This window comes from Corvus kubaryi, unplaced genomic scaffold, assembly GCF_017639235.1.
Source record: "Corvus kubaryi isolate FWS band 111438036 unplaced genomic scaffold, C.kubaryi_AGA036_p1.0 37385, whole genome shotgun sequence".
Classification (NCBI taxonomy): domain Eukaryota; kingdom Metazoa; phylum Chordata; class Aves; order Passeriformes; family Corvidae; genus Corvus; species Corvus kubaryi.
In genome coordinates, this window is record NW_024581127.1 from 22,766,853 (window position 1) to 22,791,486 (window position 24,634).

Genomic DNA, 24,634 nt, shown 5'->3' on the forward strand with positions numbered 1-24,634 from the left:
CACTCGAGCTCCTTTGTGCACATCGGTGTGTGCTCTCCTGTGCTGGACCCTGGGCCCGTGACTGGGACAGCACGCACTCCCCGCGTGACCAAAGAGCAGATTCAGCACCAAACATGGGTGGGAAAAAAAGAAAAACGGGGAGGGAGGCCCAAAACCTCCAATCTGACACGCTCAGGGAGTTACTGGTTGGCATGGAGTGATGCCACTGGCACTAGGAAAGCAGCTTTCTCTCACAGTTTGTCTCAGGTTTATTGGGAAGATTATTAAAACATTTTAATTTAAAAATATTTGGTAGAGACTTCTGTATAAATCAAGAGGACATTTCTGCCCATATCGCTTCAGACAGAGAAAAGAGAGTTTAAAGGGAAAAAACAAGCAAAACCCCATCGACTTTCCTCATGGCTGCTAAAAAGAGTCTTGAAAGAGCTTGTCTTGTGAGCGAGAGGGACACCAAGAAGTACTCCTTGGCCTTAGACAGGTAACACAACTCTTTGTTTCCTTCACTGCCATTTCTGCATCAGAGCAATATGAGATCACCGATCTGCCAACCAGCTGCAGGAGTTGAAGTCTGAAGAGTATCACCATGCATACATTTTACTACTTTCAAAATGTTTTGTTCAGTTTTTTCCTTCCCAAACTTTCTTATTAGATATTTGAAACCTTTACTAGACAGCAGTCTGATGTGTCTGTGTCTGTGATGGATTGAACCAATCTACTGTTGAAGCAAGTGTCTCCTGCTATGTATTTTATAAGCTTAGTAGATTTATTGTAGGATGCAAAACCTCATCGATTATGCTGCAATTTTAGGCTGAATTATAATTGTGCGATTGACACCATGTTTGACTCAAGGCTCCTTCATGCTTGAATGTCTAAATTATCCACTTGGTTTGAAAGAAGATGCTATATTCTTGTGGATAATCTATTGGACTTAGAGTTAATGTACCTCTTGTGTGCCAGAGGTCCTGTGAGTAAAAGCTTGCTAGAGTGGGGAAAGATCCTCTGAAAACATATGATATACTGTAGATTGGGTTAAAAAATGACTATAAATGTCTATCATGAAATAGTTTTGCAGTTTAACTTATTTTCATTCTTCGTCTTGACTCAGACTAGCAAGTATTTTTAAAAGAAAATAGCTGCTCAGTTACAGCTTAGCACCTCTTGACATTTCCATTATCTCATTGGTTTTCAGGTTATTTATTGCTTGGCTCTCTTAAAACATGTGGGACAGAAACTTGGTGTAAACACTGTCAGTTCAAATAGAAATCTGTCTCTGTCTCTTCATGTTCTTATACTGGGGTCAGTGCCATCGTATTTTAGTCAATTGAACATCTGGGTTATTATTTAAGTATTATTACATGGCTCCATAAATATAGATGGCACTGTCCAAAATGACTTCTGTGGTAATATTTATATTTCAGAAAGATCCCGTATGATTCTGCAGTTCATTTTAGTTTTTGAAGACACTCAGTGCTTTTTGAAAGTTTGCAGTTTTGTGGGCACAGCTTCAGTACTTGAGGTCCTTTGGCCCCTTGCAACCTCTGGACACAAAGGACAGCTCCGGGCAAACCCATTATATGGTCCCCTGAGACAGGGACAGTTGTTAGGCTGCCTTGTGAGGAAGCAATTTTTTCCCTGGATCACCAGTAATGGGGAATATCCCTGGTAAGATGAGAGGTAAAATGCACACCAGGGACAAGTATCCCTGGCAGTTGATCCTCCCATCTGAGAGCTGACTCATGTTCTGAAGGAGTCAAATTTTTTCTAATAATTATTTCTTAATTTAGGATTGAAATTAGTTGAGGTGAATTGCTGAAGCAATTGTGATTGTTGGGCTGATGCTGCAGCTACATGCAATAGCCCCTGAGATGGAGGGCTCTGCAGTGGTGGTCCCGAGGTGGCTGAGTGATGGAGGTGGTAACACAGCTCTCCAAAATGAAGACAACTTGTCGTCTAGCCATGTGACTTTTGTGCTGCATCTCCATTTTGCTTTTTCTGCCAGATGAAATTTGATTAACCGCACAATCTAATTACTCTATTCCAGAAATAACCAAAAATGGGGGCTGAGAGCCAGAGTCTCCCTCCTGTTGGAAAGAGCTGGTAGCACAGGGGAAGCCCTTGCCCTGCTCCCTGTTGCACCCAGCAGCTTGGGGTGCCAGCCTGGTGACCCAGGGTGCCAGCCCGTGAGCCACAGCCAGCCCATCAGGAGATGCAGCCTTCTGGGCCTGGGGTCACAGAGCAGCTGCCTGCACAGCTACAGGTGTACTAAGCTAAGAGTAGTAATAGGCTTATCTGTTGTAGATGTGGTCTCACAAATCTGTCTGTCCCAGGTGCAGGACTTTACATTTGTTCTTGTGAAATTACAGATGGCTCCTGTTGAGCTCTTCCTCCAGACTCCTTACAGCAGCCTTGCCCTCCAATCCATCAGCTGCCCCTCCAAGGTTGGCATCATCTGCCAATGTAATCAGGGTGCACTGCACCTCCCCCTCCAGAGGAAGGCATTACACAGGATGGGTCTCAGGACAGGACACGACTTCCCACCAGACTTGAGGAAGGTTATGAACCATTATGGCTGCAGGGTCTGAAGCTGAGCACTCAGATCCTCCTGCTTCATGCAAAAGTGTTGTCTGTAAGTCATATACCATCTATCTTTAAATTAGATCTAAACTAGGTGTCTGAGGTAGTTTTGTTTGGTCTTTTCATAGTCAGTGGTGGTATTAAGAGAGAATTAAGTTCTTCTAATGATTAATCATTTGTATTCTATTTTGTCTCTGAGACAAGAGAAAAAGCAGGGGAAAAACCCAGCGGTGGGCAATGCTGAAAGCAGGAAAGTCATGTGGAAATGTTGGGGTTTGTCTTCATGCAAAAGTTTTTAACAGAGGGCATTAACATGACCTGTAGATATTCCTATCTATAGGCCTTAGACTCATAATTGGTTCCTGTGTGCCAGGCTCATACCAGCAGGTAAAAAGCTTGAAGTGAACCTGGGAGATTATTTCTTCAGGTGAAGAGTGATTTTCTATAGCAAGAACATAAGGAATATTTTCTTTTTCTCCCTTCCTGCAGGCAATATGAAAACTCTTATGAGATCAAAGACTCATCATCAAATAAAGGCTTTCCACCACTCCTTATCCTTTACAGAATCAATGCTCAGGAGGGTTATAGGTGTTTCTTGTGATTTCTGGACTGTTTTAGCTGAGGGCCCTGTGGTTATGTCTCCTTTGTACTGGCTTGCCAGCTGGTCCTAGTAGCACACAGTACTTTAGCAGACTCGGCAAACCCAATCCCATCGCCTTTGCCCTCCTGCAGGGGACATAAGGACCCTGCAGAAAGGACTGTGTCTGTCTGCCCAGTACTGGCCATATGCCGTCTCCAGTACGCCCACTTCAGCTTTGGCCACTTTCTCTGAGAAAGAAAATTAGAACCAAGGTAGTAACTGATATGAAGTAGAAATTAAATAACTAGGGCATCAGCTCAGAAAATTGATGGTTCAGAGGTATAACAATGATACACAAAATCATGAATGATGTGAGGCAGGTAAACAGGGAATAGTCATTCATTATTTCTAACAGTATAAGAACTAATTAAAATAGCAGGCAGACATCTTCAGAGTGACAAAAGACACATTGGTTTTTACACACATCATAATTAAATTGTGGAACTCAATACTTTCAAGTCAGCTGGTTTTGTGGAATAAAGATGTGTAAAAAGGGGTTGGACAGGAGCTCTGGTTCAGAACTGGGGAGCAGTAACTCTCTGGGAATGTTCCTCTTTAGTACTTTGACATTATGTATTCCTTCATGCTTATGACAGAATTTGGATACTTGGCTCCATGCACCTCTGGTCTGTCTCCAGGCAGCTATTGTTATAGTGTTATGGAGAAGGAAAATTATTGACAATGCTTTTACCCATATAGGGCCAGGCCCTCAAAATGAGGCCAAATAAAATAACTAAGGCATGAATTCCTATCTACTGGAAAACTAAATGTATGCAAATATATAAATATTTGCCTTTATTTTGTGCCCTCAGTAAGGAAAATGAGAAACTGGACAGACAGGCTATTAACAGGGTCTTAAATACCTTGGAAATGTTCAAGATTGGTACATCAATTGAAATCGGAATGGTGCCAGCATAAGGGATGTGACTATGGCTTTGATGAATTTTTCTCTGAAGGCAGTTTCATTATCCTTTCAGGCACCAGAAAATTACTGTTTTCCCTCATGAAGAAGATGATCTCCTGTGGAAAGTGCAGTGATTCCACATTTTCCTCTTTTGACTGGGGAACTCATAATGGTCTAGGAGGATAGCAATTATTCCCATAAGCCTGCAGATCAAGGCACCCAGCAGATCAAGTGAAAATAAACAGAAAGGAAGTTGTAATAAAAAGCTATTGCTAATGATTTGTGTGGAATCTGCAATATGTATTAATATTTTCTGCTTCCCCCTTCCGGGCATGACTCAGTTGGAGCCCTTCAGTGACATTCCCCTGACTATCTTTTTTACAAAGGAAAGAGAATTCAAACTGGAGAAAAGATTATGTTTTAATCTGTGACTTTGCACAGAGATCTGATGCTCAAAGGCTGTATCTTGCTCTAAAACACTATGAAGGGGTTTCTGGTCTAACACAGCTGATCTTTGCACTTTAAGCTTTTGATTCACACTTTTATAAAACTGCCTCTTAGATTCTTAGAGTCTTTTAATTAGCGGCAGGCAGCTTTTGAAAGAGAAAAATAATGGTTACGTACAGGAGCTGGCAGGAGTTTTCCCAACTCATCAGGCCAGATGCTGTTCTGCAAGTTCAAAGGGAGCAGTGAATGCTTCCCACCTCTGGCAACTGGGGCACTTTTATTTAGGTACCCTTTAGACAGAAAAATGTGACATTTGTGGGTTTATGCTGTCTCTGTTTGCTTTTGCATCTGTCCAGCAAGATCTGAGGGGCAGTGCTTTCCTGCCCCTCAGTGATGCCCCGAGGCTTTGTTAGTTGACAGAGAGACTGGAAGACAAAAAACAAAAGAGAGTGAGATCACAGAGTGACCTATTTTGCTAACAGCAAGGAAAGGACTTGGAGGCTCAGAATCTGCAGCAGTAATTTTGGCACTCCTGCCTGAGAGGCTGATGAGCTGATCATGACTCATGTCATTAAGATGATTTTAATGTTCAATGCCAGCTGATGAAAATTGAGGTAAGGGGAAATTAATTTTACATACAAACCATATAAAAGCATTGGAAGTTAACTCCAGAGAGAGAGATCATGAGAAAGAAAATCTTGCCTGCCTGGATCTCCAGGGGAGAGTGAGAGAACTACAGCATTTTATTCAGCCATCTGGAAGGAATTAATTTGTGGTACCTTCTGTGTCTAATTCATCAGGAAAATATTGTACAAAAATGACACAGTGCACATTAAGAACCTGATAAATGTAAAACTAAAGGACTGGAGAAGGACTGGCTGGTGGGGACCCCAGCTGCCAGATGGGCAGCCCATTCCCCAGACAGTCCAGCTCCCATTTATTTGTTGTTGTGGGGAAAATAAAGGAAAATGCTGACAAAATGACTAAGAAGACTCACTGTCTCCAAACATCATGCATTAAATCTGACCAGTTGCTCTTTCACACATATGTACAAGGGGAATCAGTCATCTCTGCTGAGCAAACAGAGACCACATGCTAACCTGGCTGGGAAAGAGGCTGACTCAGGGGAACACCGCACCCTTGGAACATCTCAATAATATTTACAGAACCAAATCCACATTGATTATCTACAGTTGCAGGGCTTGGCTGCCTAGGTGGGTCTTCTTTCTCCAATACCTCTGTGGTGTTGATGAACATAAAAGGCCAAGGCATTCACAGCTCTGCAGGTGCCTTTGCCTCTTGCCCATCAGTGTGGGGCATCTGGCAGGACTTCAGGCATGCTGAGCAGCTGCAGCCCCCTCAGGCTGCCCAAAAAAAGCAGCTGGAAAAAGCTTGTGATTTCAGTACAGTTTTTTTCTTGACATTGACTACTGCAGGTTGGCAGCCACCAGCTGATTTCTTTCCAGTGAGATTTTAGGCATCTTGACACTTCTATAAACAGTGCAGAAACACTACAGAAAGTCACCAGGACTCTTGTTACTTCCTGGAGCCCAGGTTTCCTTCACTCAGCTGAAGAAACAATTCTTCCTGGTCCCAGAGAAAAGTCTGAAGTCAAAAGGGGGAAAAGCCACTGGGGCAGCTAAGCTCAGCCCCACCCAGGCTGATTTCAGACTTGAAAAAAAAGAGGTGGAGTTTGCTGTGTTTCTGGGTAGCCCCTGCACACACAGACCTCAAATAGCTGCAACATGTGGTTATATGGACGTTGTGTATGTGCATCTTGGCAGAATTCATCTTCTGGTGCCACAGTCTCAGTACACTGTGATCACATCAGGAGTAGCTCTGGCAACAAGGGTTGTGTTGGGAGACACAGAATGGTTTTAAGTCGAGCCTCCTGGGACAAGGTTTAGAGGGGGCTTTTTGCCATTTGGGCTCCTTTTCTATTGAGAGATAATGAGAAGGGAACATCCTTGCTCACCAAAACACCTTGGGAGATTCTCTGAGTTGCTCTACTGAGAGCACCAGATGTTGTGGTCATCCAGGAGCTTCCACAGTTGCAGTGCAATGTGCTTGGCCCAGGAGCTCTCTACCCCCACCCTGTATTTCCTGTGCAGGAATCCTGAGAGGGACAACACTGAGGTTTTGTGGCAGAGCAGACTTGGCTGAGAAATCCCCTTGTGATGGAGCAATGCTCAAAGAGCCACTTCTGCTGGACTTCTCACCGTTCCACAAAATCAGTGGTGCAAAGGATTCAACATACTATGGAGAATTGATTTCTTTGATTTTTTAAATACCTTTGAGATTTTTTGGCTAATATTTTCTATGCTCAGGCTCTGCTGGAATATTGGTAGATTTTGTACATATGTGGAAATTTGAGATAAAATAGTTCTGTGTGCAAAGAGATGAGAGAAATATCTTTAGCTGATTTTATTTAAGAAAAAGAAGTTTGGGGTGGTTTTTTGACTAGTCTTCCTGACAAAGCTGTTTGGAATAAAATCCTGACTTTTTTAGTAGAATTTTCTCCATGTTATGCTGAATTTGGTAGCTATTTGCATGAGGTACAACTTTTTCAAAGTCATGTGGTGTGCATGAGACACACAGGTTAAGAAAGCGACCCTGCGCTTCATAAACTGCTAAATGATGTAGGAGCGCCCAAAGAGCTGGGAAACACGGCCAGAGCACTCATTTCATGTGCAGCTCCGTCCCAGAGCCTTGCTTGTGTGAACAAGCCTCTTCTATGACCTGCTCTGCTGTTCCCAATGCTGCTTTTATCCTTTGAAAGCATTAATTACATAGTTTCTGGTGCTGTAGGGCTAGACGCCTGAATAACCACGGTTTTTCTTTTCTAACCTTCTGTTTCTTTCTATCCCAAAGGATGAGCTGGCTTCAGAAGAATTCAAATGAAGAGAGGCAGCAGCAGGAAGCAGAAGTCACAGTAGCTAATCCAGCGTATCACTGTCACAGCTACTCACAGGCCTATGAGAACAGAAAGAGGGAGCAGCATCAAGCCAGGAGGAAGCTCTGTGTAGCATCAGTAATTTGCACCTTCTTCATGATTGCTGAGATAACAGGGGAGTATGTGTGTTCAAAAAGAGTCCAGTCAGGTGCCCAGCACAGCCACATTCTTCCCTTCACTCAGACTACAGGGACCATGGTGACAGGAGTGAACCCACCTGGCATTAAATAACTCTCCTTTGTCCTTTAAAAGAATTGGGAGGGGGAAAGGGTTTAAGTGAAATTATCAAAATATTTTCATATATTCATTCAAGGATTGCATCTGGGTAGGAATACAAAGATCTGAAATGGTCTGAACTGTTCTTCCAGGTCTTAAGCTTGACTAGAAGTGACTAGCATGTCTTAGCATCATGTCACAAAAGGTTTCTAATAAATTGGGTTACATTCTTTTTAAAAGATTAAAAGATTTTACATATTTATCCAGGCGAATGAGACCTCAGCACTGATGGAGGCTGCTAGCAGCAGGATCTGAAAATAAATGCAAGAGTCTTTACAAAATCCAGGGAAATCCAGGGCCAGATTAGCCATCTGTTTTTCTACAGTTAAGTCAGTGTATTTATATCAGGGCACGTTTATCTTTTAAATTGGCCTGCTGGTGTGTCTCTGGATCAATGGAAGATTATTCCCCTACCTAATTAGCTTTCACTTCTGAACCCACCCTACAATACCCAGTATAGGTATTTGGCTTGCTCATAGAGCATCAGCTTTCATTTTGTCTCACTGATAGGCTCTCTCCATGGATTCTGTGATATTTATATCCACCTGATAGTTCCTGGCTCTTTAATTTGCCCTTCTCTGCAGTGAGCTGAGGTAAGGGAAGGCATGAGGAATCCCACAGTCTTTTGCCATATGTGTTCCAGTCGATGTAACAAAAATCAGCCAGGAAGGCCTCTGAAACCCATATTTTCCCAGCTCAGACATCTCTGGAGCCCCATGAAAACGAAACAGAAAGGCTTTGTCTTCCCCACAGGTGAGAAGTGGAGGCACTAACAGAGTTGCTACATTTCTGCATTCTCCCCTGGCTGCCAAACCCAGCAGGGACTTCTCCAACTCTTCCCTCCCATGTACTCCCTCTGCACGAAGCCCCATTGTTTGTAGGTGACGTGCATTTCCCCCATGAAAACCGGTGCATGCTGCTAATCCCCATGCAGCAATTTCCCGTGCCAGAAGTAATGCATTATTAACAAAACCATGTAATCTGTAGGCTTAAGTTTGGTGAATGCAGCTATGCTGGAGGATAATTGGAAGGACAGATGATATGTTAACTAAATGTTTCGTTTTGCTTAATGAATCATGCAGCTTTTTTGCAGTGACAGCTTAAGTAACAGGCTTGAAGATCGTTTTGCTTCAGACCATTAAACTTTGACAAACCAGTTATTAACTGCAGTTACAGACAGCTCTCTGTGGAGATTTTTGTAATTATGAACCATACATTTAATTTTTTTAATCATTAGGCAAGACTGCTGTGCCTGATGATTGACCACTGAGTGACTGACAATTTCTACTGCTTGTGGTCTATAAAGCTATAAGCATCCATTGTAGGGAACGGTAAGTCTTAAAGGCCACTTGTTGGGAGTATTGATAAAAAGCTGTAAAAGCCTGTAACTATTACACACATTTTGCTCCTGAAGATAAAGAATGTCTCCCCATCCCCTCCTTGCCCTCTAAGGGCAAACAGCTTCCGTGGGCATTATTATGCTAAACAGAAGAAACAAAGCTGCATCACTCTCAGGGAGGCTGAGAAGCTGTGCTTCTTTGAATGCCTAGATCTTTCCTGATACTTTTTCACAAACCGTCTGTGCTGGCCATTACTGGTTTCCCAAACAGGGCACTGCTGGTTGAGCCTGATACACCACCAACTCCCTTTGAAAGACAATTATCTTCTGTTCTTCTAAGGCAGATCCATCACAATTTGCATAGACTTGGAGATATCAGTCAGACCAATACCATCCTGTGTGGAGCCCAGATATGAAAGTGCTTTCCAATGGTTTTTGGTGGTTAAGGACCAAATGTGGATTTCAAAGTACTTCACTTCCACTTGGGCAGTAGAAAGAAAGACAAACCCTGCATGTGGCCTCATGTCAGAGCAGAACATAAAAACTTGATCAGTGAGACAAGTTGCTAAGTTAAGCAGACTGAGATCTCTGAAACTCACCCGAGGCATTAGTTATGCCATCAATACATAAAATAAAATTTTGCAAACATTTTTCCAAGACAGCAGGCTAGAAGTAAACTTTTGAGATGCTGTCCCACAGAACACGGCAATAGAGTATATAAAAGGGTTTTGCCCACAGCTTGTGATCAACATATCTGTTTACTGAAAGATACCCAATGCCTGTCTTATTAACATCTGGGCACTGCCAGACAAGCCTTCTTCCCCCTGCTATGCACAACTGCCTCCCTCTTGAGATACAGCTACTCTGCAAACAGTGAAAGTCTAAGAGATGTGCCATGACCAAAAAGTATCTGTGCATTCATACTTGAGCATGTGCTGGGAAATACTTATTCTGATGAATTTTTCATTTTACTGTAAGGAATGAGATGCCCCCAAATTCCGCAGACATGATTTCTCTCTTTTGGGAAGTAACTTTGGACAAAATTCTGTGCTGAAAAAACTTAGGTTGTTAGGTATTCTAATCTAAAATATGCATAGAGGAGGAAATTAAATAGACAGTCCATCCTGCTGGCACGAAAATGCTCCAACTATAAGGAAACAAGAGATATATCTACATGTCCTTTTGGCAGTGGTATGTTGCCAAAGATTTGAACGAGGCATTTTATTGTTTCAGTATCCGCACTGTAACAAATATACATCGTGTTGCAGTATCTGCACTGTAACATTTTATGATGTTTTATAGGCTTCATTGATTCTCATATGGGTTGTGGTCAGGAGAAATTAGTGAGCTGAAATTAATTAAATGACTGAAGAATGAAAATGATTGCCAAATGCAGAAACTAGGTGTTTTGGCTCTATTATTTCACATTTCTGATGAAAAGACTCCCCTGTTGTAATGAGTTGGAAGGACAGTGGGATCCTTGTCTTCTCCTGCAGCCACCAGCAGCTGGGGCAGTTTAAAGCAAACTTTTAGTTTATTGGATTTGCCTTTAGCCCTGAGACATGGTTAGAAGAATTTGGCAAAATAATGATATTTAGCTTATTGAGTAAAAGAAATAAAGAATTAAAATAACCCAAAATGTTTTGAATTTGGTGGGGTTTTTTCTTCAGAATCCACATAAATCTAAACCCCCACAGAGTAAAATTATATTCAGCCACATTTTTTGAGCTCTGGCAGGAAAATTAAGTTGTGCATTACAGATTCAAAATGGTAGATTTGTGCTGAGAACAGAACATTTTTCTCTATGCCCTCACTAAAATGATTGATTGCTTATCACAGTTCTCCTACGGGGACCTTTCCATGTATTCCTGTTTTAGTGTTGCCTGTGACAAATAGAGTCAGGCAGCAGGAAGAACATTCATATTTTCCTATAACAAATAGGAAATGAGTCCCATAAGCTAGGTCTCTGAACTGCTGTACATACATAAAAATATCAGTGTTCTGTGAAAAGATAGTGGGAGGATACTGGAAATGTGATTCCTAATATGGCTTTTCACAAAAAATCAGATATTAAAATAGTCAACAGTCCAATAGTAATATAACTACAGAACTAATGTATCACAACTCTTATTGTTCTTAGGTCTCTCTCTAACAAAGAAATCTGGCTTATGTATTTCCATTAGTTCATACCTTTCATTGCTTGAATGAGGTACAAAATTAAATTATCTTTGAAGATGTTTGGGTCTTGTGTATGATGACTGAAAATTGAATGTTCCCTTTGATTCTCAGCAAAACAGGTCTTGAGTTTGATGTGGTTGGCTCAACCTTCTGACCAGAGCCATGATGTGGACGCGTGTTTCACACAGGTGGGCAGATCGCTGGGAGCCTGGCGGTGGTCACCGATGCGGCACACATCCTGGTGGACCTGACAAGCTTCATGATCAGCCTCTTCTCGCTGTGGCTCACCTCCAAACCTCCTACCAAACAGTTAACTTTTGGGTGGCATCGAGCAGGTAGGAAACATGTCACAGTATGAATATGTGGAAAGAGAAGTTATCACAGCCAGGGGCTGGAGAACATGCTGATGTCCAACATAGGTCTGCAGGCATTGAGAGACAGTGCACTAATGCTCCCACAGGTCTCAAGACACAAAGCCAAGAAAGACAGTGATTTTCAAAGAAGAGTCATCTCTTAGTTAAAAGCATGTCTTTCAGTTCATTATTTACCATAGTTTTGGGCTGGTGCTAACTTTGGTTGAAATAACAGTAACTTCTTTCAGTGACTTGAATGTGTGGAGGACTGAGCTCTCAATCTGTTATGAAACACAAGTTTCTATAAAAGCAACAATAACTATAAAAATGAGGGTTTGCTCCATTTCTAAAGCAAATGATTAAATTATTTTAAGAAGTCAGCAATGTTACATTCATAGAAAAGTGAGATCCTTTAACATTTACCCTTTTCTAGATTCTCTTCTTTCATATCTCTTTATCACTGTTGGTTTTTATCAGATGCAAACACAGGCAGGTTTTTTAAGCACTCTGTCCTCAACCTAAAACAATGATTTTACAGATGATACCTAATACCAAAAGCCTGACAATCAAACACAAGTGTTTTTATAAAAACAAGACACTAGCAAAATATTAACCATGAGAATCATTTTCTGGGAGTATGAGTCTGTTCAAGATTTAGACACGTAAATATCAATGCCTCCATGTACATGAGCACCTTTAAGCATGGGGTCCAGGTCTCTGATACATTCAACAGAAATCTTGACTCCATTCAGCCTCCTAAACATGGAAGTCCAGTGTCACATCTCTAGAATGTTTGAGGTTTATGCATGGTAATGACAGCTGTTGCACAAGACCCATAGCAGACTGCACAGGGTGCCAAGCACAAGACCAGGGCATGTCAAATGTGACCACACACTCACAGTTAAGAAACCAGTATTTTTTCCCAGTCAGTCAATGGAGCAGGGAACTGTGTCAACCACCATTAATTTGATGTCCATTGTCCACAGGGCAAGCTTAGACACTTAGCTAATGCCTACAGGAAGACAATTTAGTTGTCTCTGTCTGAATCTCATGCTGGATGTCTCAGGGCTCAGTTTTGTCGCTTATATGTAAATGATTTGCGATGTTTGAAATCCAGTTGCCACTCTGGAACTCTATGAGTCAATTATACACCTTGTGTCAAGCCATACATGGAGGTGTTAGTGTATCTCAAATGACTCTGGACGCCTGTGCACCTGAACCAAGGACTCAGAAGATAAATGCTTCAAGGATGTTCGGTAGGAGGGTCCAGAAAGAGCTTCTGACTCAGATGTCTGTAGGCCAAGGTTTGTTGGAGCTGCAGAAAGTACCAGGGAAGACATATGCCATAGTCATCCTGTCTTTCTGTAGCTTCCTGAGTGTAATCTACCAGCTCTGCTGGAAACAGGCTGCTGGGTGAGTGGGAGGTTCAGTATGGCTCAAGCATGGCTGGCATTGTGTAGACAACACACAGCTGAATTTTGCAGACTTAGTAAACTACTACTTAACATCAGTTGAGCCACCATTACTTTTTATGTTTATGACCTCTTAGCCTGGGGGGAAAAAAGTGAGACACCTCTCTTGCTAATGTAGGCAGGTTCAGCCACTTCATGTAACTTCATCCTCTGTTGGAACTAGATTATTTTTATTTTGTCGTTGCAATGCAGAACTTCAAAACCAATCCTTTATTGCCTTTTTATCCTGGTAGCAAAGAGAGCCTTGCATCAAATGTTAGAAGCTATTTAATTGCATTCCATGATTGGTATCCTGTTTCTTGCTTAGTTTCCTGGCTATATTTTCAGTTTAATATGCAGGTGTGTACCTTAATAGAGTAGCCGAGGGCAGTCAGGTGGCAAAGTCACTATTCACTGACTACCAAGGTCTTGCAGGTGCAGCCCTCCATGTCACTGGAAGCTGTTTCTTCACTGCTTCCCTCAGACTGATAGATATTGTCACGAAAAGACTCTGTATGGCAGTGCTGAGGTTTAGCAGAAGCCATCTGAATGCCTCCTGCCCTCCATGCCAAAGCAGTGCAGCTACTTTCAGCAACACAGAAACACAATATTGAATAAGACTGATAGTGTGAGCCAAACTATTTCCAAGTACAAAAACTCTCTTGCACCTTAATTTCCCTCAGCTGTGACTCAGAGATTCCCACACAATCCTACACTATTGTTTGCTGTGCTCTGTTAGTGCTAGTAGTTCTGAAAAAAAGTAACTGAGAACATCTCAAGTGAAGTATTTAGCGCTGCTGAACTGGTCTGTAAGCTTAACTAAACTTCTGCTAAGATACTCCATTGAAAAGTAATATGTAAAGATGACTGCTAATGTTCTGTTGTGGAAGATATACATAAATCCACACAGGTGAATACCTGTGTTCACAAGAGCTCTTGGCTGCTTTCATGTCAATGATAGCACAGCCATCAACACCTTCAGCTGGGCCAAGTTTGCAGGTTCAGCCTATAACTTGCAGAAAAAAATTGTATTATTTATGTTTACTTCTATCTACTTTTAAGCAAAACTGGATTCCCCTGTTGGTGCACTTTCATTTATTACTTGCCAGTTTTAGGCAAAACAATTATTTGATAAGCATTTCCAGCCTGCAGAAGGGGTGATCCTCATAAAATTATGTTAAAAATCATAAGCTGTTTTAATGGATTGTCAGTGGAGGTCTGTGCAAATGCTTTCTGGTTGTCTACTGCCTTTCACTTTGCTGTGAGCTTGCATTTTCCTTGGTATTGTCTCGGTTGTGCTCATTTACCCATTCAAGTCACATGGCAATTACTAGTCCCACATCCTATTAAAAGCATGCTGCACGTTCATATGCACTTCCCTGGACCTCTCCTATAACAGTGCAATAAAAGGTGGCCTTGGGGACTGGATTTATTTGAGCCCAACTCAAAGCCAATAGAGACAAAATTAAATTTTGCTACCCCAGGGAAAAAATAACTTCTTTTGTTCTCATCACAGCTAGTGGCGCAAAATGATTTTGTGGCAGTGGCAGGATGAGTTCCAGGATAAGTTTTGCTGACAGGACCTCGCTGGAGGCTGCTACTGTCTTTCTGAAGTGTGAGGTGGTGAGAGGTGTGCAGAAACGGGGGAGGCTAATGGAGGGGGATTATGGCTGACAACGGGTTTGGCTGAGCTGTGCCTTTCTCCTTCCTTCAGACCTCTGCTCCTGTTGATGCCTGAAACCTAAGGCATCACTGTGATGAAGATAACCTTGTTGGGGGAGGAGGGCTGGTCTTTGGGGGTTTCACACCCCACTGTCAGGGCCAGGCAAACTCCTTTTGCTCCTCCCAGAACTCCCCAAATGATCTTTTACATCTCTCCAGTTTCTTAGAATGTTGCATGAACTCAGCAATGGAAAGGGCACAACAGTAGGAGCAGGTAGAACAGGGTTAGGCCACCCCATGCATAAGGCTACCCTAGATAGCCACTGGATTTGCTATGATCAGAAAGGAGGTTGACCCATTCTTTGTGAGCATCAAGTCTGCCAGCATACAAGAAGCAGCTCTCCTCGCTATAAAGCTCACAAACCTGGAACCATTATCATCAACCTCTTAAAATTTCTTGCATTCCTATTCTGACTCAAAATCAGATTGTTTTAATTCCTAGAAATTCTGGGAGCTTTGATGTCTATGATAATTGTTTGGATGGTGACGGGTGTGCTGATATATTTGGCTTGCATGAGGCTGCTACACCTGGATTACGATATTGATGCTACAGTGATGCTCATTACCTCTGCTTGTGCCGTGCTCGCCAACATCCTGTAAGTTATTTTGTTCTCCTCTCATGACATTCGAACCTTGAACCTGCTGCTGTAATTCAATAAAAAAACTACAAAGAGATAATGGCCTCAAAAATATTAAGTGTTTATAAGTTCCATGAGGATATGGAAAAGGGTCAAAATGAGAGGTCCTGCTTCTCATTGAAAGTTGCAGCTGCTCTCCTCCTTTCTGTTAGCTGCCACACTGGAAAGGCAAATTATGAATGTACAAACCCCAGGAAAAGATTATTCTCCATCTCACTTTTTATTAGATGTCAGAATATTCAAGAACTCTATAAAAAATGTGGCCTCGTTAATTACCCCATTCACAGTCTTTCTTGATTATGCAAACCACTGAAAACCTAGGAATTATCTGCTCAGCTGCTCTGCATCTCTACTAGTGTGTCAGATTTTACTGTTCAGCATTCAGAAGTGAGAGGGGTGATGATGTGTATGACCTCACTGCTTTCAAGGATGCAATATATCCACTGATATTTGCAACTTTACCTGTCTTGCAGACTAAGCCTGATTCTGCACCAGACTGGCCACAGGCACAGCCATGGGGCACAAGCCAGGGAATGTGTGTCAGTGCCTCTGGAAAAGCCAGCTCTGAGCAATGCCAGCCTGCGGGCAGCCTTTGTGCATGCCATTGGAGATCTATTCCAGAGCATTAGTGTGCTAATTAGTGCACTTATAATCTTCTTTAAGGTTGGTTTTATTAGTTCATGTGCCTTCCCTGCAATCAAGGATAAGTGCTATTTTCACAGCATTGTGACACTAGGTACTATGTAACTATTTCCTCTGTCTTAATCATACACATTGTAATTGTGTCAAAGAGAATGATTCTTTTTCTTGGGAACTGACATAACTGTTGAGAGTGTAACCCTTGCTTCTTGGTGTTTCAACTGGATGCTTTGGTGTCTCTCCCTTTCTTCATCTGTAGCACCTTCATTCCCTGTACTGAGGCTCTCTAACTGGCAAAGGAGGCCAGCATTCATTCTGTACTAGTTGAATGGGATATATTATTCTTTAATGTTAACTAACTAAAAATGACAATAACCACAAATAATGAAATTAACGAAGTGGTGTTTTCATATTTTTCTAGCCACAGTACAGAATAGCCGACCCAATCTGCACATTTGTGTTTTCCATCTTTGTTTTGGCAACTACCATCCCGATTTTAAGGGATATCTTGACTGTCTTAATGGAAGGTAAGACCTGATTCCAGAATCAATACACTTACATTATGATTTTTTTCTGTTTCTTTCTCCATAATGATTATATATGCTAAAAAAAAAGTATAATAGCACATTTCTGAATCAGTTTCTGATATTCTCACGACTCTGATCGTACTTTAAACCTACTTTCAATTTTAATCAAAACAGTTTTCTACCATTACATTAGGTTTACACATATGCCAGTTTTTGTAAAAATCAGTGTACTAGTGTTTTGCTAATGAGCTCTGAGTTTCTTTTGTTTATCATATGTGTAGCATTTCTTTCTATCACCCCTTTGGCATATGAGATGCCTACTCACATTGTTCATTGTGTATTTCCTTTACCCGTGTGAAATACATGTCTTTGCCAAGAAAAAGTGCTTTGACTGTGCTATGAACTGTGTCTGTGAAATAGGCTGAGTGCAAGAAACAGAAGTTTACAGGATTTTCAGTTGCACCAGTCCAGAAAAACAAGCTATTGGAGCTTTCCAGTTGTGTTCAAGTGCATGGGAATAGAGAATTCTCAGCACAGCAGCAGCAAGAAGAGCCAGGCTTAGCAATATTTAGTCCTGTCAGATGTGGGCCTGAATATTTGTTTTGCAAGGCCAAATGACTTGAACAGTCACAGATGCATGTTTTTGCCTTCCTCACATTGAATAATATAATGCAAACTCTTTCTCAGCTATGAAGACATGAGGATTAAAGGGGAAAGTAGCTCTAACAGTGCAGGTTTTGAATGGCTACTCAGTGTGACTGCCTGAGTGGCTACTTCTTCTCTCTTTCACTTGCACCTACTGCTGTTTCAAGAAATAAAATATCCAATATTGTTACAATAGTCTCATTCTAGGGTTTTTTTGCCTTCAGTGATTGTGAGATAGAGATACTTCCATGTAGAAGTATACCTAGACAAGAGTGTGGCAACTAACTGTATTTTGGTTGCCAAAATATCAGATCTCTTGATTACTGGAAAAAAAAAAATCAAACTACCAGGAAGGGGGAGCAACCCTTGACACTCAGGAGTTTCTTTGTCAAAGCAGTAACTCCCAGCTTCTGTAAACAGTGCTGACATGCCAAAGTCATCAGTGCTCTGTTCCCCTCTGCAACAAGCCCACTATCCTCCTGAGCAGCTCTCTGGGGATTTTCCTATCTCCTAAGTAGCATATTCTGCCCAGAATTTTCTGAAAAGGGATTGGAAGCTGGAGCTGCTGTTTCAGTTTACTGATCCAAGTGGATTATGATGAGTATAGCTGTTCACATAGGCATAGAGATGCACTTATAAAAGATGTTGGTTCAAGGCCAGGACATGATCTGGCTAAATAGCTCACTACCATATGTAAACTGGACACCCAGATTGTTCCCTAAAACATGCTTGAGTCTCAACCTTCCATTGAGAAGTTTAAAACAAGGGATAGGATTCAATAGCACAGTGAACTCTGAAATAGATGGGCTTTCCAAAGCATCGAATACTTTTATAAAAATGATACATCTAAGTGAATAAAGGTTCGCGATTCATTTTCCTCTATGGATCATCATTCTTATCCCTTAAAAATATTGTTTTCCCATTGTACTAGTTTGAAAACAAACCAGTGGGAGGCACCAAGTCAGAATAACAATTTAATGGAAATTAAAGAAAAGGAAAAAAGTAAAAGAAAACACTGGTTCAAACTGACAGAGTCAAGATACAACCTGAGTCCCTGTTAGGCAGGGTGGTGGTAGCAGTCTGGTAGAATGGTGGCTGCAGTCCTCTGAAGCAGTGATCCTGTAGAAAGGGGCTGCTCTTCCTCAGAAAGTCCAGTGGTGGCTGTGTAGCTCCTGTCCTCTGGAAATCCAGTGGAAAGGATTGTCTCTGGTGTTCAGAGTCCCAGATTATATCCAGGATGGGATGCTTGGTTCCTCCCTCTGGGTGGAGCATCTCACAATGGGGTAATGAGTCATGAGGCCAAGTGTTGATTAGGCTCATTAACAGAAGATAGTCCGGAGGGAGTTATCCCTGAGTCATGTGGCAGGACAATGATGGGCCATTAACAGAAAGATAGTCTGGGGGGAGGAGGCAAGGAAACACTGCCCCACCTGGTTTCAACAGCTCATGAGGATGGTAATGGAATACCCTGCAACCCAGGACACCCATCAATTTCTCCTTTTCAGGAACATCAAAAGGATTTGCTTATGATGCCATAAAAGCAAGAATTTTAGCAGTTGAAAAAGTGGAGTCCGTTCACAATCTTCATCTTTGGTCTCTGACAATGAATCAAACTGCTCTCTCTGCTCACATTGCCACAGGTCAGTAAATTTCTATAAGCAGGGAGTAACTATCCAGCTGTTGTCTAGTAAAGGTCAGTCTTTCTTGATTCAGATTAAACTGACTATGTATCTGTTACTTGTCAAAAAAATTGTCATCATTTTGTTGGGAAAATAAAACCAACAATAATAACAAATAAAGCTCTCAGATCCTCCTCCCAGAAACCTTGACTAAACAACAAGGACCTCTCCTTAGCCCAAAACTTGAAAGCTGCAGAGGCTGTGGGGCAAGGAAATAAATGGCAAGCTATTTTTAATAAATTAAAAGAATTAGACTCAAACTGGATTTTTCTCACAATTTTGTCAAACTTGAAAACTGTTGGTCTCTACAAGAAAAACTTACAGGGCAAATCTGCATTCCTGATGTATCTCCCACAGTAAAACAATCTTTTAAAATAGATGGAGTTTAGAAGTAGCTCCAGTTCATCTTTTAAAATATTATTTTAAATTGTTGTTCTTATCCCAGTTGACAAACTGTCCACTACCCAGGTCAATTTTCTTACTTGTCTGTCTGCTTTTTATGTATTAAGAAAAAAAAAAAAGCCACCTGTGTTTGACCAAGGACAGGGCTAGAGGTGAAGTCCTCCATGGAGTCCCCACTTTCCAAAAACAGAGGGTCTATCAGCCACCCAAATCACTTGGCACTGCTGCTACTCCCTGACTGGATGAACTAATCTTTATTAAGTATTTCTGCTTTCCTCCAGTCTTCAGCCAAACTGAATTTCTATGGTGATTACTTTTAACTTAACTCTTGCCAAAATTGCATATTCCAACCACATTTGAATGAACAAATTTTGCTGACATGGAGGTTCCTGAAAGGAGGATAAAAAGGACAAGAAACACTTTTCAAACAAACTTCCTGTTCCAAGTTTCTGTCTATCCTAGAAGTATACAATATCTATATTCGATATCAATGTCTATGTTAGAAGTATACAATACTTCTTTAAAGTATTGTCAAAATGTATGTGTTTTGATTATTTTCTGCTTACTATCTGTAGCAGACACAACAGACAGCCAGAAGATTTTGAGAGATATTACCCAAGTCTTGTTTGAGCACCACAGCTTCCACTCCATCACCATTCAGATTGAATCAGGACAGGATCAGAAAACAGACTGTGTCTTCTGCCAAGAGCCCAGGGATTAAAGGGAGCAGTGTGCTATGCCAAATAAATTTATCCCCTCTTACAGGTCAATGGAGACTATATGTGCTGGTTGAATGTAATTGATTAACAACAAATGGTAATTAACTGAAATAACAAGCCCTGCCATTGCAGGCAGAGCACGGGCCTTTCTTTGTTGGTATCATCTACCATGAGAGAACATGTAGTAGATCCAGCCATCAGCCAGATTGCCTGTCCATCAGCAGTTTCTTTCAATTACAAGAGGAATATCTAAATTATTCTTGACTAGACCAGAAGATCGGCAGTAAAGCAACATTTAGAGTGCCTGTCTGTAATTACAGGTAACAAAAACCAATCAACCTTCGAATTACCAACAGACAAATTATCACAGGTATAATGAAATGTGAGTTTGGTGTTATTAAAGCTCAACACTCACTCAAGATGAAAGAGAAAATTTAAATTACCAAAGAGTTGAAGAAATCTGGGAAGGAAAGTGATGGTAGCATGTGCTTTCCCTGCCTTTTGGCAGACACTCTTCTTCCTGCCTATTAAGGGAAGTATCAGATATGTACCATACTCTTCTGCATGGATCACAAGAGAATTCATTCCGTTCATATTTGGCAAATAGCTCTTTGTTTTAGCTAACCCTATTTATTTTTCAGCCAGCCTTCAGGCAAACTCTTTCTTGCCAGGCATGGGCAGTATTCTGTACTATTAAGACAACCCATAACTCGAATAGTGCTGCACCATGATAAGTTACGAGAGAAGATTTGAGGTGGATTTCTGTGTGTCCATATCACAAGGTACCACTGAGTCATGGCAATAAAATAGTCCAGGTGCTCTTAGAAAATGAAAAAATAATCAGGGCAAGGAAAGACTGGGACCCATTGTGAGCATCCTGTCTGATGTCATAGCTCAGAGTTCACGCCTGTGGGGTGTTACCTAGTGACACTACTTCCCTGAAGTTATATCAGGTAATTGGAAAAAGCCTTTGGCATATCACACAGCCATTCACTTTAAAGGGAAGTGACATGCTTCTCCTTCAGGTAACTAATTCCCATGTTTCCTAACAAGATCTGAGTCATGGTTTCCCCGAGTGTTCCCACAAAACCACTCCAAACCACATGCTGCTTGCTCACTCCCACATTCCCCCTCCGCTTCCCCTGGAGAGGAGAAGCAGAGGCATAAAAGGTAAAGATTATAGGTTGGGATAAGAACAATTTACTGGAAACAGCAATGAAATAAGAGAATGAACAGGAACAGCAGCAGTACCAATGACAGAGTGTACAAGAGATGAACAATTCACATGAGTGCTCACCTGTGGCAGTACCCCACTGTGCTGCCACACTACATGACCCCAAAGGGACCCTTTCCCCATCCCTGGGAAATGACAGGAGGTGGTATAGAATAACCTCCAGGTCTTGGCCATGCCCCATCCTGGCTACTGCAAAAAATTAACTCTGTCCTGGCCAGAACTAGGACAATGTGTTAAATCTTCCTCTTTTACAAACTTGGCAATGCTTACGCAGAACTGACAACAAAGAGTCAGGTCTTGCTGCAATCCCTCTATTTTTGTCCAACCAACTGAATTAAACTCTCGCCTGTTAGCAAAAGCAGGGCTTGCACTTCAAAATGCATGCTCCATTGCTCCAAAGAACTGCAATTCCGCCCCTGGCTGTAACAGTGCTTACCATGCAGAACTAGGTGTAATGTTTTCCCACTCCACAATTCTCTCTCCAACAGCTTTGGGGCTCACTTTACTAACAAGTTTGTTAGAACAAAATAAATTATATGATACCAAGTGGTACTGAGTTTCCAGAAACAGTAATAGAAGGACCATTGTGTTATTAAGGTATAAATAGACCTTGCTTTTTAGGGAATTCAGTTTTATTAGCAATAGGTTCACATTAGTTTTCTCCTTTATCATTCTAAGGAGATTAGAAGTTTTATTGGGGCTTTTGACTACAGATAATACATAATTATGTGATGATGGATTGATGTATTAAGCTGGCATTTGTTACCTGGTAGGGGGAACAAGAAATTATTCTGCTTAGTGGAAGATCTTAGTCAGGTAAACCTCCCACTGAAATCAGATGAGGTATTAAAACAAAACACCCGCTAGGAATTTCATGAGTATCTCATTACTTACCAGCTTGAAAGAGCTGAGGCCATAGCAGTGATATTCAGTACAGCAATAAAGACAATTCTTGCCCTTCACAGCTGAAACTCCAGAAGATAAGACACAAATAAATCAAAGCACAGTAAGAAATTCTAAATGAAGAAGTTAACTTGTATTTCAGCCAGTTTCTCTGCTGGTATAATTTAGCCTAGTTGCCTCCTACCAAAGGCAACTCAGTTGTGCTTGTCAGGCAACCTGAGTATTCTTTTCATTACTTAGAGAGGACAAGTTAATAGTGTGGCCATTATATGAAAGAAAATGTCTTTCCAAGTGTTTGGAACAAAATGAGGACACAGACCTGAATATAATAGGGAATTCTGAAGAGTTTTATGGTCAAGGACAATGTAAAAGATAGTGCATGGGTGACAGAAACATCCATATAGGACACAAATTCAATTCTGAGATTAAGGTTGAGGTAGGGAAAAAGACCAGAATTTTAAGAGCAAGAGTAGATTTTGGAAAGAATTTAAACAGGCGATATGGTCTACTAAGAAAGTTATGTTCAATAGTAGAGCTGTGAAAAAGCTGGATGGAAGCAGGAGAAGAGGGACTGGAAAAAAAAAAATTCAGAAGTCAGTACCAGGACTGCTAAGACTATCATGCAAATTAATTGAAAGTGGGAAAGTGTTTCATTATGTTTGGAAATTATCATTATTTGATAACTAGTTATCATTAGTTGTCATTATTATTTGAAAAGAGGAGCAGTGAAATATAAAAATGTGAGGAAAGAAGGAGTTAATCCAAAATAATGATCGGCAATGAAAAGGAGAGAGGGGCAAGTTGTAAAAATGTTTTAAGAAGGAGTTGAGGCAGCAGCTTCCATCCACAGTAATGTAACCTGGGTATGTGAGTAGTAAAGGTCAGGGCAGGATCAGGGAGGCAGAGGAGAAGTCTGGGTTTGTTAGCAGCAGCAAATGTATTTCAAGCAAAAAGAATTTAACCACAAATCTTTAGCGAAAGCTAGAGACCTAAGGCAATTTAACCTAAATATGATAGATTGAAGATGAATTTAGAGAAAATATTTACTTGTAGTTATAAATATTGCTATAAGGAGCTATGCATATGAATGTAAAATATATGCTTGTTCTTCATTCCTGTCTAAGTCTGATCCTCAGGGATATTATCTTGTTATAAGGTTGTCTTCAGAGTACTGTCTGACTGACTGGGGAGGATTTCTGCAGAAATGCTATTGCGATATGCAGAGGTCAGAGACAATTTCTAGACTTGTCTGCTTTTATTAACTTCACATCCTTTTGATTGTCAGAAGAATAACTACAATAAAACTGACCAAAAATTGCTAACTCTAAATTAGTCTTGGAACCACTGTGAAAAGGAAAAGTATTTCTCATGTAAGTGGTCTGTTTTCCATGCCTGATTGTTTTTTGATGGAGTTCAGTTCATGTGGGCAAGTACAGACTTTACTGGATAACCCATGCTGAAATTCTGTGAACATGTATGTACTCATTTTCCTCTAAATTTTGAAGTAGATATTATGCAGCTTGTAAATTATGTATTTCTCTAGTCCCCTAAAAGCAGTGTCTCTTTTTCACTTCCCACAAGGATAAGGAGTTTGTAGAAACTCAAGACTTTTTGGAGTACAAATCATGAAATAGGCAAATGCAAAGCTAAACTTTCCTCATTCAGCAAATTAATTGACAAAGAGCTTAAGTGCCAATAGTGTGCTGAGATGACCACCAAGCACCGACAGAAGTATTTATAATTATTCCAGCTGGGAACAGTTAAGACACAAATCTGTTATTAACACCAATAGAATAGTCTCTTACTGTAACTAAAGTCATAGACATAGTTCTGTGATCTCCTGAGATGTTATTATTAATGAGAACTGCATATGAAATCAAGGATTATATTTCCCACTTACTGTGAGAAATCACAAAAGTAATTCATCATCTCCAGAGGAAGGCAAACAGATATCCCTGCCCATGGCAGCCAGTGGTGGGCTAAGGAACAAGAACTGTGCAGGTCTGCAATATGTCTCTTTCCATTGTCAAGAGGTTTTATCAATTTTGTCTCGGAGCGTTTTCTCCTCTGCTTTAAAAGCTAGCATGCCCCAACACACATTCCCCAGTACCTTCACCCCAGCCACAGCAGATGTGTTCTCCTTCCTTTTTCATTCCTTTTGGCTATTGTTCCCTTCTTCTTTGCTCTTCTATTTTTCCCCATTTGTCTTTTTTCGTCGATGCCTCTATTGCCCACCTATTCAAATTTCAATGCCAACATATCCTTTCTGCTTGCAGCTCTTCCCATTCCTCTTCAACCTGTGGTTAGATAAAAGCTACTCAGAAAGAAACTGCCTTTTGCTCCGTGTTTGTTGAAAATGTGGCATAATGACCCATCTTTTTTCATAACAGGAACTTAATAAAAACAAAGAC

At 41.1% G+C, this 24,634-nt stretch overlaps 1 protein-coding gene across 1 annotated transcript; it reads left to right on the top strand.

Moving 5' to 3' along the window:
• Nucleotides 1-398: 398 nt before the first annotated feature.
• SLC30A8 (solute carrier family 30 member 8) lies at nt 399-20,088 on the top strand. Its single transcript, XM_042036309.1, has 8 exons — nt 399-478; nt 7,437-7,645; nt 11,500-11,646; nt 15,280-15,433; nt 15,949-16,138; nt 16,536-16,641; nt 18,792-18,926; nt 19,943-20,088. The coding sequence occupies exons 1-8, from the start codon at nt 399-401 to the stop codon at nt 20,086-20,088; spliced, it is 1,167 nt and encodes a 388-aa protein (XP_041892243.1).
• The last annotated feature ends 4,546 nt before the right edge of the window (nt 20,089-24,634 follow it).

Excerpts from the sequence above, each read along its gene's own strand:
- SLC30A8 (XM_042036309.1), top strand. The coding sequence starts at position 399 with ATGGCTGCTAAAAAGAGTCTTGAAAGAGCTTGTCTTGTGAGCGAGAGG. Across the intron at positions 11,647-15,279 it reads TTTTGGGTGGCATCGAGCAG|AAATTCTGGGAGCTTTGATG; the intron begins GTAGGAAACATG and ends TTTAATTCCTAG. Across the intron at positions 16,139-16,535 it reads CACTTATAATCTTCTTTAAG|CCACAGTACAGAATAGCCGA; the intron begins GTTGGTTTTATT and ends ATATTTTTCTAG.